Here is a 13,260-nt window from a genome sequence, read left to right on the forward strand (position 1 = left end):
AGTTTAAACATTTGACTAAAGGGTATTATTTCATGTCTAGAGGGCTCTAATGATGTTAGAAAATGTATTTAGAAGGTCGTAAACAGATTTTCTATGCTTTAACTGCGAAAATATTCGATTTATAAATAAAGAATCCTACTTCGCGGAAATTCATTTATCGCGGCAGAGTCTGGAACGGATTAACCGCGATAAACGAGAGTTGACTGTGTATATATATATATATATATAGTATTCTGTTTTGTGATTTTTTAAAATAATATTATTGATAAATAATATCAAAATTTTATTACATATAATAATTGATATTATATATAAAATGGTTGAAATCTTTTTTTTACCTTACATTATGCCTGAAGTCAAATGTAAGATTATCTGTACTCTCTATGATTGTATCAAACCTATTAAATGATTTACTAATCTAATTATTGTTCTTCTGATTTTTCAAACAGCTGTTAAGATAAAAAAACAAAGGTAAGATACTTTATATTAATCTTTACCATGGCGCCGAATAACATTGATTATCTCATTAGAATGACACCTGTCAAGGGGTGGGATATTTTAGGCAGCAATTGAACAGTCAGTTCTTGAAGGTGATGTGCTGGAAGTAGAAAAAATGGACAAGGATCTGAACAACTTTGACAAAGGCCAAATTATGATGGCTAGACAATTGGGCCAGGGTAAAGCCCCCAAAGTGGCTGGTGTTGTGGGGTGTCCTCTGGCATGCAGTGGTTAGTACCCATCAAAAGCTGTTCAAGGATGGACAACTGGTGAACTAGAGACAGGTACATGGGTGCCCAAGGCTCACTGATGGGCATGGGGAGTGAAGGCAAGTCCATCTGATTTGATCTCACAGAACAGCTACTGCAGCACAAATTGCGGAATTACTTAAGGCTGGCCATAAGAGAAAGGTGTTAGAACACACAGCACATTGCAGCTTGCTGCATATGGGGTTACGTAGCCACAGACCAGTCCGACTGCCCATGCTGACCACTGTCTACTGCCAAAAGCCCCTACAATGAGCAAGTGAGTTACAGAACTGGACTATGACGTAATGGAAGAAGGTGGCCAGGTGTGATAAATCATGTTTTCTTCAGGCCATGTGGATAGCTAGCTGAGTGTGTGTGCGTAGTTTACCTTTGAAAGAGATGGCATCAGGATGCACTATGGGAAGAAGGCAATCCAGCAGAAGAAGTGGCATGCTCTGGGCAACAATCTACTGGGAAACCTTGGGTTCTGGCATTCATGTGAATTTTACTTTGACACTTACTACCTGCCTAAAGGTTGTTGCAGACTGTGTACACCTCTTAATGGCGATGGTATTCCCTGATGTCAGTGTAAAAGTATAGAAGTACATTTTTGAAGTGTGGGACTAGTTTTTTTATATTAGACTGGCTGTGGCACATGTCTAAAATGGGATGAAATTTAAGTACTCAACATAGAACTCAGTGTACTCAGCTTTAAGATTTGCAGTGCACCATTTATTGGAATGTATTTTATAATGCATGTAGTAATAAAATGGATAGCATTTTTCATTCCAGCAGATGGTGCATCACCAATGTTAGCATTGCTTTTAGGTATCCCATGCCAAGTGACATATAACAGAGAAATATCAACCCGACAGACGCACACACATACACACAGATAGGCACTTGTCCCATTATTAAGGTGGATTGGTGACTCTAATTAAATGCAATGTGGTGACAATGCCACCAACAGCAAGGTATAAATAATCTCTTTTGGAGAAAACTGATTTAACAGACTGTTCAGCGTCATTTACTCCACTTCACAAATTATTAAAGCACCCTCAATCAAAACTGTGTTAAATAATGGATAATAACAGACAGCAGTCCAGTTTTTAACTACTTAAAATGGAATACATATACTGCAGTTATAGTGACTGATTTACAGCTCTTTACCCATAGCTGTCAGATATTTTCATATACATTTGTGTCACGTAAGCATACTTTTACTCATCACTTGCTTTCACTTTTGAACTGGAAGTTGAACATATTGATTATTTATTTGGTTTGCATCTTAGTAAGGAAAAAGTCAAAAATCTGTGGCTGAGAGAAGAAAGGCTACAGAGAAAGGGTTGTTTTATATACCACAACTGTATTTTTTCCTAGTAGTGAGTCATGTACTGGTAATAAAAACAATAATCAATAATTGTGATCCAAGGTGGCAACATTCATAATGCAATAAAGAAAACTATAATGGGACTAAAAAAGACTTAATGCATAGAAAATCTGAATGGAGAAGTATGGCCATTTCTAGCTTTGGATAGTTTCTTATATGTTTAACTATTTGTAGGGTGCAGTGTAATAAATTATTAAAATCACACTATTTTGAGCATTGCAAAATATATTTATATTAGTATTATGAAATTTATAATTAAAAGTAACAGCTGTGAATTATTTTTATCTAATGAGAAGTACATGGATTCAAACATCTAAACTAATATCGGCTTTAAAATTTTACAGAATGAAGGGCTCCCATACTAAAGAACATAAAGAAATTTCAAGACAAAAAGGTAAGGCATTAGTTTATATAATAAGTTATTAAGATGAAAGAAACATCTCTAAATATTGGAGAATAGGTGATAATCAAGAGTTGCCAAAAAGACAGGAAAGAGCAATGAGGGTCTGAAGAATTAGTCTTACTGTAACTAGAAGTGGATGTAAAACTGAGGACAGGAAAGTAAAAGCCAAGGGAGGCACAAGAGGAATAAATGGTGGCAGTCACTTGCTCTTATACAGTAAATGACTGTGGTGAGCAATATGGTTGACCATTTAGAAAGCCATTTTTACACCACTGTTGATCTATAATTATCCCATTTCTGAAATACTAAATGGTGAATGGGATGTTACAGTACCAAAACTCTTGACATACTAATTTACACTTAGTTGAATTCATTAAGTTTAATTTTAAATTTCAGTGTTGATTTATGCATGTGTTCTAGATGCAAACTTATTTTTAATTATTTTATAAGTTGCAAACTGAAAGCTCTAAGAGTTACTGAAAGGCATGGATTTTAAGCTACTTTTTTAACTCTGGAAAGAAAGTTGAGGTTCTGTTACTTTTCCCAACTTAAAAAAGAATGATTTTAGTTTGAAATGGTTCAGTTATAAAAAGATGCAAATTGGTTGCTTCACATATTAGATCGTTAAAAATAGTACTAGAGAGTAAACTGGAGGGGAAAAAAATCAAGTGAAAAAGCCAATGCAGGACATGTTATATTATCTGAAAGATGGTAAATCATAAAAATAATTGAAAAGAAGAGCAGAAACCTGAATTAAATGGAGGAACATTCAATCAAAAGACCTGCATTATGCTGACAACAAAAGAAGACATATTAAAAATGTGTAAAACACGGTTATTTAACAGTGACATAAAACTTCAGGATGGTAGAGAAGGTAGCATTCCTATCTTACAGGATTCAGACTCGAGTTTGATTCACAGCTAGAATTACTTCTGTATGGATTTTTCAGGTTCTTCCCATTTCTATGTGTTTTTTTCTGTGGGAAAATGTGTTTCTTTTCATGGAACGTCAGTGACAATAGGTTGATGAATGACTGTGTTAGCCATGTGATTGTCTTGCCCCTGTTGCTGCTGAGATAGACCTTTTAATTCTGTGTATGGAAAAACAACATCATAAAATATGTGAATTAAAATCATACTTTTTCATAGTAGTAACTGAATCTGATTTTCTAAAAGAATATTTTTTACATTTTTTATAAATCCTATATTATTTGTACATAGTCCATTTTCAGGTCCCAGTTTTCCCTTATAGAGCCAGCACCTATCTCAGCAGCATTGGTGCAATGCAAGAATCAACCCTTAATGAGGCACCAGTCAGTTTCAGGATACACTCACATGCACACACCTATATTCATTTAAAACAAGTTAAACCAGCATCATTAGTTATGTTAAAATACATATCTTTGTTATATAGGAGGGAACCAGAAGTCTAAAATAAAAACCTACACAGACACAAAAGAAAAATTCAGACTCTCTTCATCAGCAACCAAATCAGGAACTAAGCCCGAGTCTCCAGTTTTAACCACAATGCTATCTATCATTTTTGCTTCTTACGGTAAATAGGATAAGTGGAGATTTTTAATGACCTTCCTTTTTTTGAATCTTCCTCCAGTGGCAGCTCGACGAAATCCAAAATCTGACAGCCTTCCATCCCCTGATTCAAGGTTAGTTTTCTACCCACACTTAGCATTTGAAGTTGCACTTAGCTTGCGACGTTCATCTTTACTGAATGATTTATCTGTCATTGCAGCTTTTGCTGGACCTGATAGAATGGTTATATCTATGGAGAGATTCTAATTAGACGACATGCAGAAAAAACAGCAGAATCTTTTTAAGAATGTTCAAAGACTAGATAATAAATAATGCTCATGGTTAATAAAACATGTCTTATTAAACTTGACCCAATACATAACAGATGAAAAAAATAATACTGAGCAACTCATGTCAAGCGCTCTTTTAATTAAAAGATTTGGGAAATTTTTTCATTTAAATCTCACTTCTTATATTCTACACCAGATAACCCCTCTCTTCATGAGGCAGTAAAGCTGTGATGGTTTATTAAAGATTAAACAAATAAATGTTAACGCAACAGAGAAGATTGGTAATTTGTTTCATTAATAGCAGTAATTGGGTTCTCCTTAAGAAACTGGCCTAAACACAAACTTGCAGTGAAAGGGGACACCACCTAGTTTGTAGACTATGTGTAGACAAGTGAACAAAGTGTATATATCTGCATCTACTGGGAAAACAACTATATCATTCTATCATTTTTAAAACATATGCCAGTTTTCATTTTGCTCATGGAATTATTTGATAGTTATAAAAAAGGCAGTAATCATACTGGATAATTTTTCCTTGAAATCATATTGACAAATGACAGCTGTCAATGAATATGTTTATACTAGTCACATGGTATCCGACTAAAATATATGTCTATATGATGTTTGAATGTACAGGTAGTAGTACTATATATACAAGGACAGTATATAGATACGAATACTAATCAGTAAGTACAGATACATGATATGAATAAATATAGATATATGAAATATTTCTATGTACAGAATAGATATATGTAAAACAGGTGAAAATATACATAGAGTAAAGTCAGAAGTTATTGATATTTAGGGAGGTCAGCTGTTGAGTGGTAAGGGTTGAGAGTTCAGAATGGTGATGGTGTTATGAAAGAAACTGTTCCTGAACCTGCTGATGTGGGACTGATGGCTCCTGTAGTGCCTTCTTAATGGGAGGAGGATAAATAGACCATGGTTGGGGTGAGAAGCCTCCTTGATGATGTTGCGAGCTGCATATATATTGTACCGTATATGCTGCAGCTCAGCAATGGACGGCAGTGGGATGCCAGTGATGTGCTGGATGGTTTTCATCACCTATCGCAGGATCTTTCTGTCAACTACCGAACAGTTGCTTTACCACACACCATAATGCAATTAGTCAGTATGCTCTTGAAAGTGCAGCTGTAAAAGTTCAACAGAATCTGAGGAGATAGGTAGGCTTTCTTTAGCCTCTGCAGAAAGTAAAGTACAAAATTAGCAAGAATAGTTACATCAGATATTTCCAAATATTAACAATGTTTGCTTTAATTGAAATGTTTATAGTCTAAATATTCTCGATTATAATAGAAAATGTATATTATTTCACTCTCTGACTGAGGTACATAGTGGGCTAGATTCCTAGTAAAGGATCAAAAATTAAAAATAACATTATATTCCTAACCTTGAAATACTCTAGAATGATACACCAAATGGTTATGTTTGAAATTTGTCATTTATAATCTTCTGGGAGTGGCCCTTAAGAGGACACAGTCCAAAGGTAAAGAATCAAATATCAAATAGGTTACCATATTCATAATCAGCAACCTTGAAATAGCATAAAATGAGACTCCACATGCCTGTAGTACTCTATTTTTTATTTTTTTTTTAAAAGAGTACATTTCACCACTCATATCCCATTTGAGGGTGAACCCCTGGGGTTGGTTGATGTGGGATGCAGAACTTCAAGTCCTTATGATCATTTCCGCTAAAGACACCTATTGGTTTACTCTTTGTCATAAGGGTGTAATTTCTTTCACAAAATATGAACCAAAAATGACTGTAACATGAGTTTTTTGGGGGGGTCTAGAGGTCCATAAATATTGAAGATCCCCAAAAAGCCTGAAGTCTTGCATAACTACTGTAGACATCAAGATAAGTCAAACAGTATATCATGTCATATGGGGATTTTCTTGTACTGGTGAGTCAGGAGGCGCTGGTTAAAAAAAAAAAGAAATCAGAGTGATTTCAAAGTAATAAATAATTCTTATGAATACAAAAAATGAAAATGCAATTTCAGTCTAATGTTTTTTAAATGTACATTATGCTTGTAAGTTGATGCCTTGTCTTCAAAAATCTACTCAAAACGGATCTGATGTATTCCAAATTCTGTAATAATTCCCACATTGCTCTTAACCATTCCATTTTGGTCCTGTAGGTAATATAAGGCATAAGAAGGCATATTATATTGAACAAAGAAGTAGGATTTACAGCTCACTTCTAGACATTTTTATGATATTCTTAAGTGTAGTTTGTTTTCAGGACCTTGCTGCCCTCTAGTGGCTTACCGCTGGTCATAATGTGGAATTCTGCTGTGCCATCCATTGTGTAGTCCAGCTGCGATATGTTACAAGCTGTGTATTTTGTTACAAGCTGTGTATTTTGATATACCACTTTCAGTGCCATTGTTGACTAACTGTTGCAGGTCATTTAAACTTTCTACATGTAATAGTATGTGTTGGGGCTCTCTTAAGCCATTCTCAAATCCAGATTATCAAACTTATGAAAATTGATTTTAATTAACAAAAAGAGAACACAAGCAGTAATCTGTTACACCATAAACAGACAATAACATCCCAACTGTCCCATCTGAGGCATGAATTGCACTCCATTCTTTCTGGTATGATTTGTGCATTTGCCCACTTGAATGTCCTCCTGTGCAACTGTCCTTTGCCTTCCACAGCCTTATTTTACCACCTATCTTCCTCCTGATAGTCAAGTCTCAAAATCTATCACAGGTCTGACCAGGATAAGTGTCAACCTCAGTAGCTACCCTTGAAACTGCTTCCCACTGCCTTGTACATATTTGTGGGCTACTACTTCCAAGGACTCACTCTATAAACATATGCTCTACTAGCACTCTGGTGATAGTCTGTCCTGGCCCGTTGTTGCCTGTAATACTGGCCCTCTCTTGGCACTGCTTCACAATCATTCCTCCCTTTTCATCAGTTTTCTTTTTCTTAATTTTTTTTTCATACTGGTCCATTCCAGATTAATTCATGACACTATAATGAGTACAATACAATTTATTTTTGTATAGACCAAAATCACACAAGAAGTGCCACAATGGGCTTTAACAGGCTCTGCCTCTTGACAGCCCCCCAGCTTTGACTCTCTAAGAAGACAAGAAAAAACTCCCAAAAAATACCCTAGTAGGGAAAAAAATGGAAGAAACCTTGGGAAAGGCAGTTCAAAGAGAGACTCCTTTCCAGGTAGGTTGGGCGTGCAGTGGGTGTCAAAAGAAGGGGGTCAATACAATACAATACACAATCTAATTTAAATGTTACTTGAAGTACTATATCTAAATATTAAAATGATTCAACTAAAGCAATAGTCTGTGTGCTACAGGCAAGGTTGGTACTGATATGTTATTCTTTGCAAGATGTGCCAGTACAGAAAAGACATAACACGTTCATGTTTATCCAATTTTCAAAATGGGGACAAGTACAGAGCAGAATTTAACAGTAGATGGAATCACATATTATGATTTGGATTTGTTTAGAGTCCTGGAGACCTCAGCCATCAAGCTGCCTCCCCCTATTGGCCATTCCACAGCTGAGTCGGGACTGGGCCAGCCAATCCAATGAAAGGACCCCTCTACACGATTCCTGTGATCTTCCATCAGGGATGACTTTACCATAGGCAGGCAAAACCACTTGAAAGGTGGGCCGTGGCACCAAGTGCCACATTTGAGTACCGAGAAGAGAAACGGAATAGGTGAGGGTTAGTAACAAATTATAACTATCATGTTACTTATGTTTTAGTGCTAATTGCTAACAACAGAGATACAGTCTGTACAGTTAATCAGCAGCTCTAGTCAGGATATGCTAAACTAAAGTAGTGAGTCTTCAGCCGGGATTTGAAAGCTGAGACTGAAGGGGCATCTGTTATAGTAGCAGGCAGACCATTCCACTGTGTATGGGCCCTGTAACTAAAAGCTCGACCTTCCGCTGTTATTTTATTAATTCTTGGAATCATAAGCAGACCGCCATCTTGAGATCTTAATGTGCACTCTGGTTTGTATGTCATGATAAGTTCAGACAAGTAGGCTGGACCTTGGCCATTTAAGGCTCTATACAGTATGTTAAAAGGAGGATTTTGAAAGCTGCCCTAAACTTAACTGGGAGCCAGTGTAAGGATTTAAGAACTGGAGTTATATGTTCGTATTTTCTTGTTCTAGTAATAATTCTTGCAGCAGCATGTTGGATTAACTGGAGGCTGTATTAAGAACATTATGAACATCCAGTGAACACCGCATTGAAGTTGTCAGTCCTGCTAGAAATAAATCCATCCATCCATCCATTACCCAACCTGCTAAAACCTAACACTGATTCACGGGGGGGTCTGCTGGAGCCAATCCCAGGACGCATGGCAGGCACAAACCCCAGGCAGTGCGCCAGCCAACCACAGGGCGCACACACACACACACGGGACAATTTATGTCTTTAAACTGTGGGAGGAAACTGGAGCACCTGGATCAGGGAGAACATGCAAACTCCATGCAGGGAAGACCCGGGAACCAAACCCAGGTCTCCTAACTGCAAGCAGCAGTGTTACCACTGTGCCACTGTGCCACCATGCCACCCCACTAGAAATAAATGCATGAATTAATTTCTCAGAATCCTGCTTAATTAGAAAGCACCTTAATTTCCCAACATTTTTAAGATGGAAGAAACATGATTTGGAGAAGTTTCTAACATGCACTTTAAATGACATGCTAGAGTCAAATATAACTCCTTGATTGCGGGCTGATTCAGTAAAATGAATGGTGATTCCGACTGAGTTAAATGATGACAAAACATTGTTGTGATCAGCATCATTTCCTCCAATAATTATAATCTCTGTTTAAACCATTCGCTAATCCATCCACTCCTTTAATTCATTAACACAACTAATTAAAGACAACATTGGAAAAACTTCTTTTGATCTAAAAGAAACGTATAACTTGGTGTCATCTACATATGAGTGAAAATTAACGTTATGTTTTCTAATGATAGAACCCAGTGGAAGCATGTAGAGTGAAAACAGTAAAGGTTCCAGTACTGAGACCTGCGGGACACCATATTTCAGTTCTGTGTATAATGATGGAGTACTGTCAGCACATTTCTGTACGTATCGGAATCGATTTGATAAATAAGAACTAAACTAAGAGAGTACAATGTCTGTAAGTCCAACATCATTTTCTAGCCTGTGCAGTAAAATAGAATGGTCAATGGTGTCCAACACTGTGCTTAAGTCTAAAAGCATAATTACAGTGGAGTTTCCTTCATCAGAGGATATCAATGACTGCAGTACCTCAGCAGAGTGGATTTTGCTGATGTACTCTTGTTGCTACGTCTAAAAATGCATTTGGATTTACGTAAGTGTTGACTCTTGCCCAATGTCCACTTAGATTGCACATAATTCACAATCCATTGGTGTCTTCCTACCAGTGGTTAAAAGATAGGCTCCAATTGACTGTACGTGAAGTCAAATTTATAAAGAATTTGATAAAAAAAAGGAACTATAAATATAATACAATACAATACAATACAGTTTATTTTTGTATAGCCCAAAATCACACAGGAAGTGCCGCAATGGGCTTTAACAGGCCCTGCCTCTTGACAGCCCCCCAGCCTTGACTCTCTGAGAAGACAAGGAAAAACTCCCAAAAAAACCTTGTAGGGAAAATGGAAGAAACCTTGGGAAAGGCAGTTCAAAGAGAGACCCCTTTCCAGGTAGGTTGGGCGTGCAGTGGGTGTCAAAAGAAGGGGGTCAATACAATACAATACACAATCTAATTTAAATGTTACTTGAAGTACTATATCTAAATATTAAAATGATTCAACTAAAGCAATAGTCTGTGTGCTACAGGCAAGGTTGGTACTGATATGTTATTCTTTGCAAGATGTGCCAGTACAGAAAAGACATAACACGTTCCTGTTTATCCAATTTTCAAAATGGGGACTGAAATCATACTTGAATAAAGCTTGTCAAGAAAAAGTTAAAAGTACAGTAAAATCCAGAAACATTATGTTACCTTTAAGCTTACATAAGGTTAAACAGAGTTTTTAAAAATACCACTATGTCATCCTTTCAATGGATGGTCTGCTTAGGAAGCCTGTAGATGACATTGTTAGATGTTAGATGGGGATGCATTCAAATTAAAAGTGCACATAACCAAAGAAGCAATGAATTTCAGTCATTAGGCAAAAACTTACTAACAAAGGAGAAGCAAATGTAACTGTACAAAATCAGGAGAGAAAAATAATGTTATCCTGAAGTGGCAATTTGCAGTCAAATCTCCACTCAAGTCCACTTAATGCAACATAATTCTCACTTACCTGTCCTCTTAAGCTTTGCTGTAATAACTTTGACTTAGTCAAGCATACATAGATATAGAAGAAAGCTCTATCCATAAATCCATTACCATGCCTATAAATCCATTAGACTAAGTTATAGAGAACATGCTGTGATTTTGCGAAATAAGCTACAGGGGAATACCCTCCACCTCTTTGTTCAAACAGCATCAAGACTGTGTAGAGAAAAGATTATTTTTATCAAAACTTACAGTTTTTCATCATAAAGTGCAGGCAATGTGATGCATAAGATAATGTACTGAACTTTAAACCATAATGTTACTGGTTCAGTCTCTTAACCATCCTGTGCTATGACTGTAAGTGTATGTGTACAATTATACTGATCCAGGTTGCCTTGCATAAAGGTGTCAGTTGTGTACAGTTTATAGCAGACAAGGTGGAACTTGACACACTTGCTTCATAAAAAATGAGAGTTGAAGGATATGATTATATAGTGCAATTGATTTACACCATGCTTTCCTTGGTCATTGTTTTTCAGTTCACACATCTATATCAACAGCAGAGATTTAAGGAAGCATCCCTTTCCAGGCAACCAGACCAAAGGTAATGGCATAAGAAAATTAAAGTGGGAATTTATACAACTAATAAAATTAGACTTCTTGAACATATGTCCTGATTGAGCAATACTTGGGGGAGACTGCATGTAAAGCTCTGTAACAGTGTTCTTTAAGTGAAGCACTCATTCCAAATGTGTCCTCTTCCTTAGTGTTTTGTAAAGCAAAATGCAAATCCGTTTACTGTAGTCAATGGCCAGCATTTGCATACCTGAGGCCTTTACCTCACTACTTAAACATTTAAAAAGCAGAGATAATTTGAAACTAAGGTATAATGTCTTCCTTAACATTTACGCTCATTTACATATCAAGAACCATGCTGTCATTTCTCATTTAAACATCAACACATGGCAATTTAAGAAAAATTTTCACTCATATGTAAGTATGATGCTAATTCAAAGCACTGGATCAGTTCCATAATTGAGGAAACATTCCAACACTTAACACTATCAAAAATTGAAAATATACAAAAATAAATGATTTGCCTACAAGACTCCCAAATCTCATGTTATGCCAATCTCTGTCTGTAGACTTATATTTCCTCCTTCTGCCAATTGAGACTGGACTCCAAATCATCACTTGGTTTGAGACTTATTGTGCTTGTGGGCACCAAGTTACTTTAAACTCCATTATGTGGTCACTTCCAATCAACCCCAAAACAACTGTGTGGTTTAGGTTTGGCTCTACTTTTGCAAATGAACCCCATGATTCAGTTTCTTTTAAAAAGCTATGCCCTTATAACAGCTTGGGAATCCTGGTCATTTCTCTCCAGCCTTGAGACTATGTTCTGTCCTCTATTGGTCATGAGGTACTTTAAACCTTTCGTAGCCTTACATGGCATCTGTCTCTCTCTGTCTCTCTTCTTCTGATGATGTTTGGGTATTTTTAGTACTGCTAGCACACTGGAGGTTGTCCCCCTACCTCTATCCTTGCATGCAGTGACTATACAGTAAACCTGGGAGTGCTTTTCTTAGAATGGCAATATATACTGCCAATGCATACTAACCTCTCATTTGTAAGACCTTGTGGACCTTGTCCCTGTTAAATGCCACCCTTTCCAGCCCCTTCCTAGTGTAACCTAAAAGTCTTTTCTTTTCTTTTATAAAGATCACCTTTAGTTTTATAATATAATAAATTGCAAGCCTTTTGTTGCTATCTATAAAGTCTTGAGGACACATACGCAATAATGCATATTTACTTGATAGTCCTATGATCATTATAATTGATGTTCTGTTTGCAATTGCATTATTGTAAAGTACTAGACAGCATATTTATTTATGAAGACACCAAAGGTTGGTATTAGCACATTACACCATATGGTCCCTACTTTGATTCTAGAATGGGCTGCTATCTGTTTAATGTGTTTTTTGTGGATTCTGAATTCTAGTTATAATCACTCCAACAGTAAATTGTCTCACTCTGACTATATTTACTGTGTTCTTGGACTGACTTCCCTTTCAGGTCTTGATTTCTCTATTTTTTTAGTATAAGCTTTGACTCTAAATGACTAAATTTTCAGTACTATTTTTTGTATTTAGCTTAAAACTGAAATGCTATAAGCTACATGTCACTGCAGTGATAAGCATACTTTTCTTCTCTAACAGTTTTTGAATTATCAAATACATGCTTTGGTAATGGGGATAGTGTAATAGTGCAGTGATTAACATGGCTGCTTCATGGATCCAGCATCCTGGGTTGAAGCCTGGTTGTTTTTTTATATGTAGCTTACATATTCTCTCTGTGTGTGCACTGATTTAACTAAAGATACTTTGGTGTTCTGCCCATATTCCCAAAGATGTCCTAGCCAGGTTAATTGGCAATTCCAAATTAGCTTGAATGTGAGTGTGCATGTGAATAGGTTCTGAGGTGGAATGGCACCTGGTCCAGAGTGGTTTCCTGCCTTGAGACTAGTGCTGTTAAGATACACTCCATCCCCCCTGATTAAGGAGGTTTGAGAATGCTATGTATATTATGATTTGG

At 36.5% G+C, this 13,260-nt stretch overlaps 1 protein-coding gene across 5 annotated transcripts in view; it reads left to right on the forward strand.

Moving 5' to 3' along the window:
• The window catches only part of LOC120527860, a 41,351-nt gene that overhangs the window by 27,763 nt on the left and 328 nt on the right, over positions 1–13,260 (forward strand). For 4 of the 5 annotated variants that reach the window (XM_039751763.1, XM_039751764.1, XM_039751761.1 and 1 more), the window contains 4 exons: positions 450–471; positions 2,481–2,530; positions 4,151–4,202; positions 11,205–11,269. In XM_039751763.1, the coding sequence (XP_039607697.1) occupies positions 450–471; positions 2,481–2,530; positions 4,151–4,202; positions 11,205–11,269 (189 nt within the window). The remainder of the gene's footprint in view (positions 1–449; positions 472–2,480; positions 2,531–4,150; positions 4,203–11,204; positions 11,270–13,260) is intronic. The other variant, XM_039751762.1, reaches the window with a different exon arrangement.

Source organism: Polypterus senegalus, chromosome 4 (assembly GCF_016835505.1).
Source record: "Polypterus senegalus isolate Bchr_013 chromosome 4, ASM1683550v1, whole genome shotgun sequence".
Taxonomy (NCBI): domain Eukaryota; kingdom Metazoa; phylum Chordata; class Cladistia; order Polypteriformes; family Polypteridae; genus Polypterus; species Polypterus senegalus.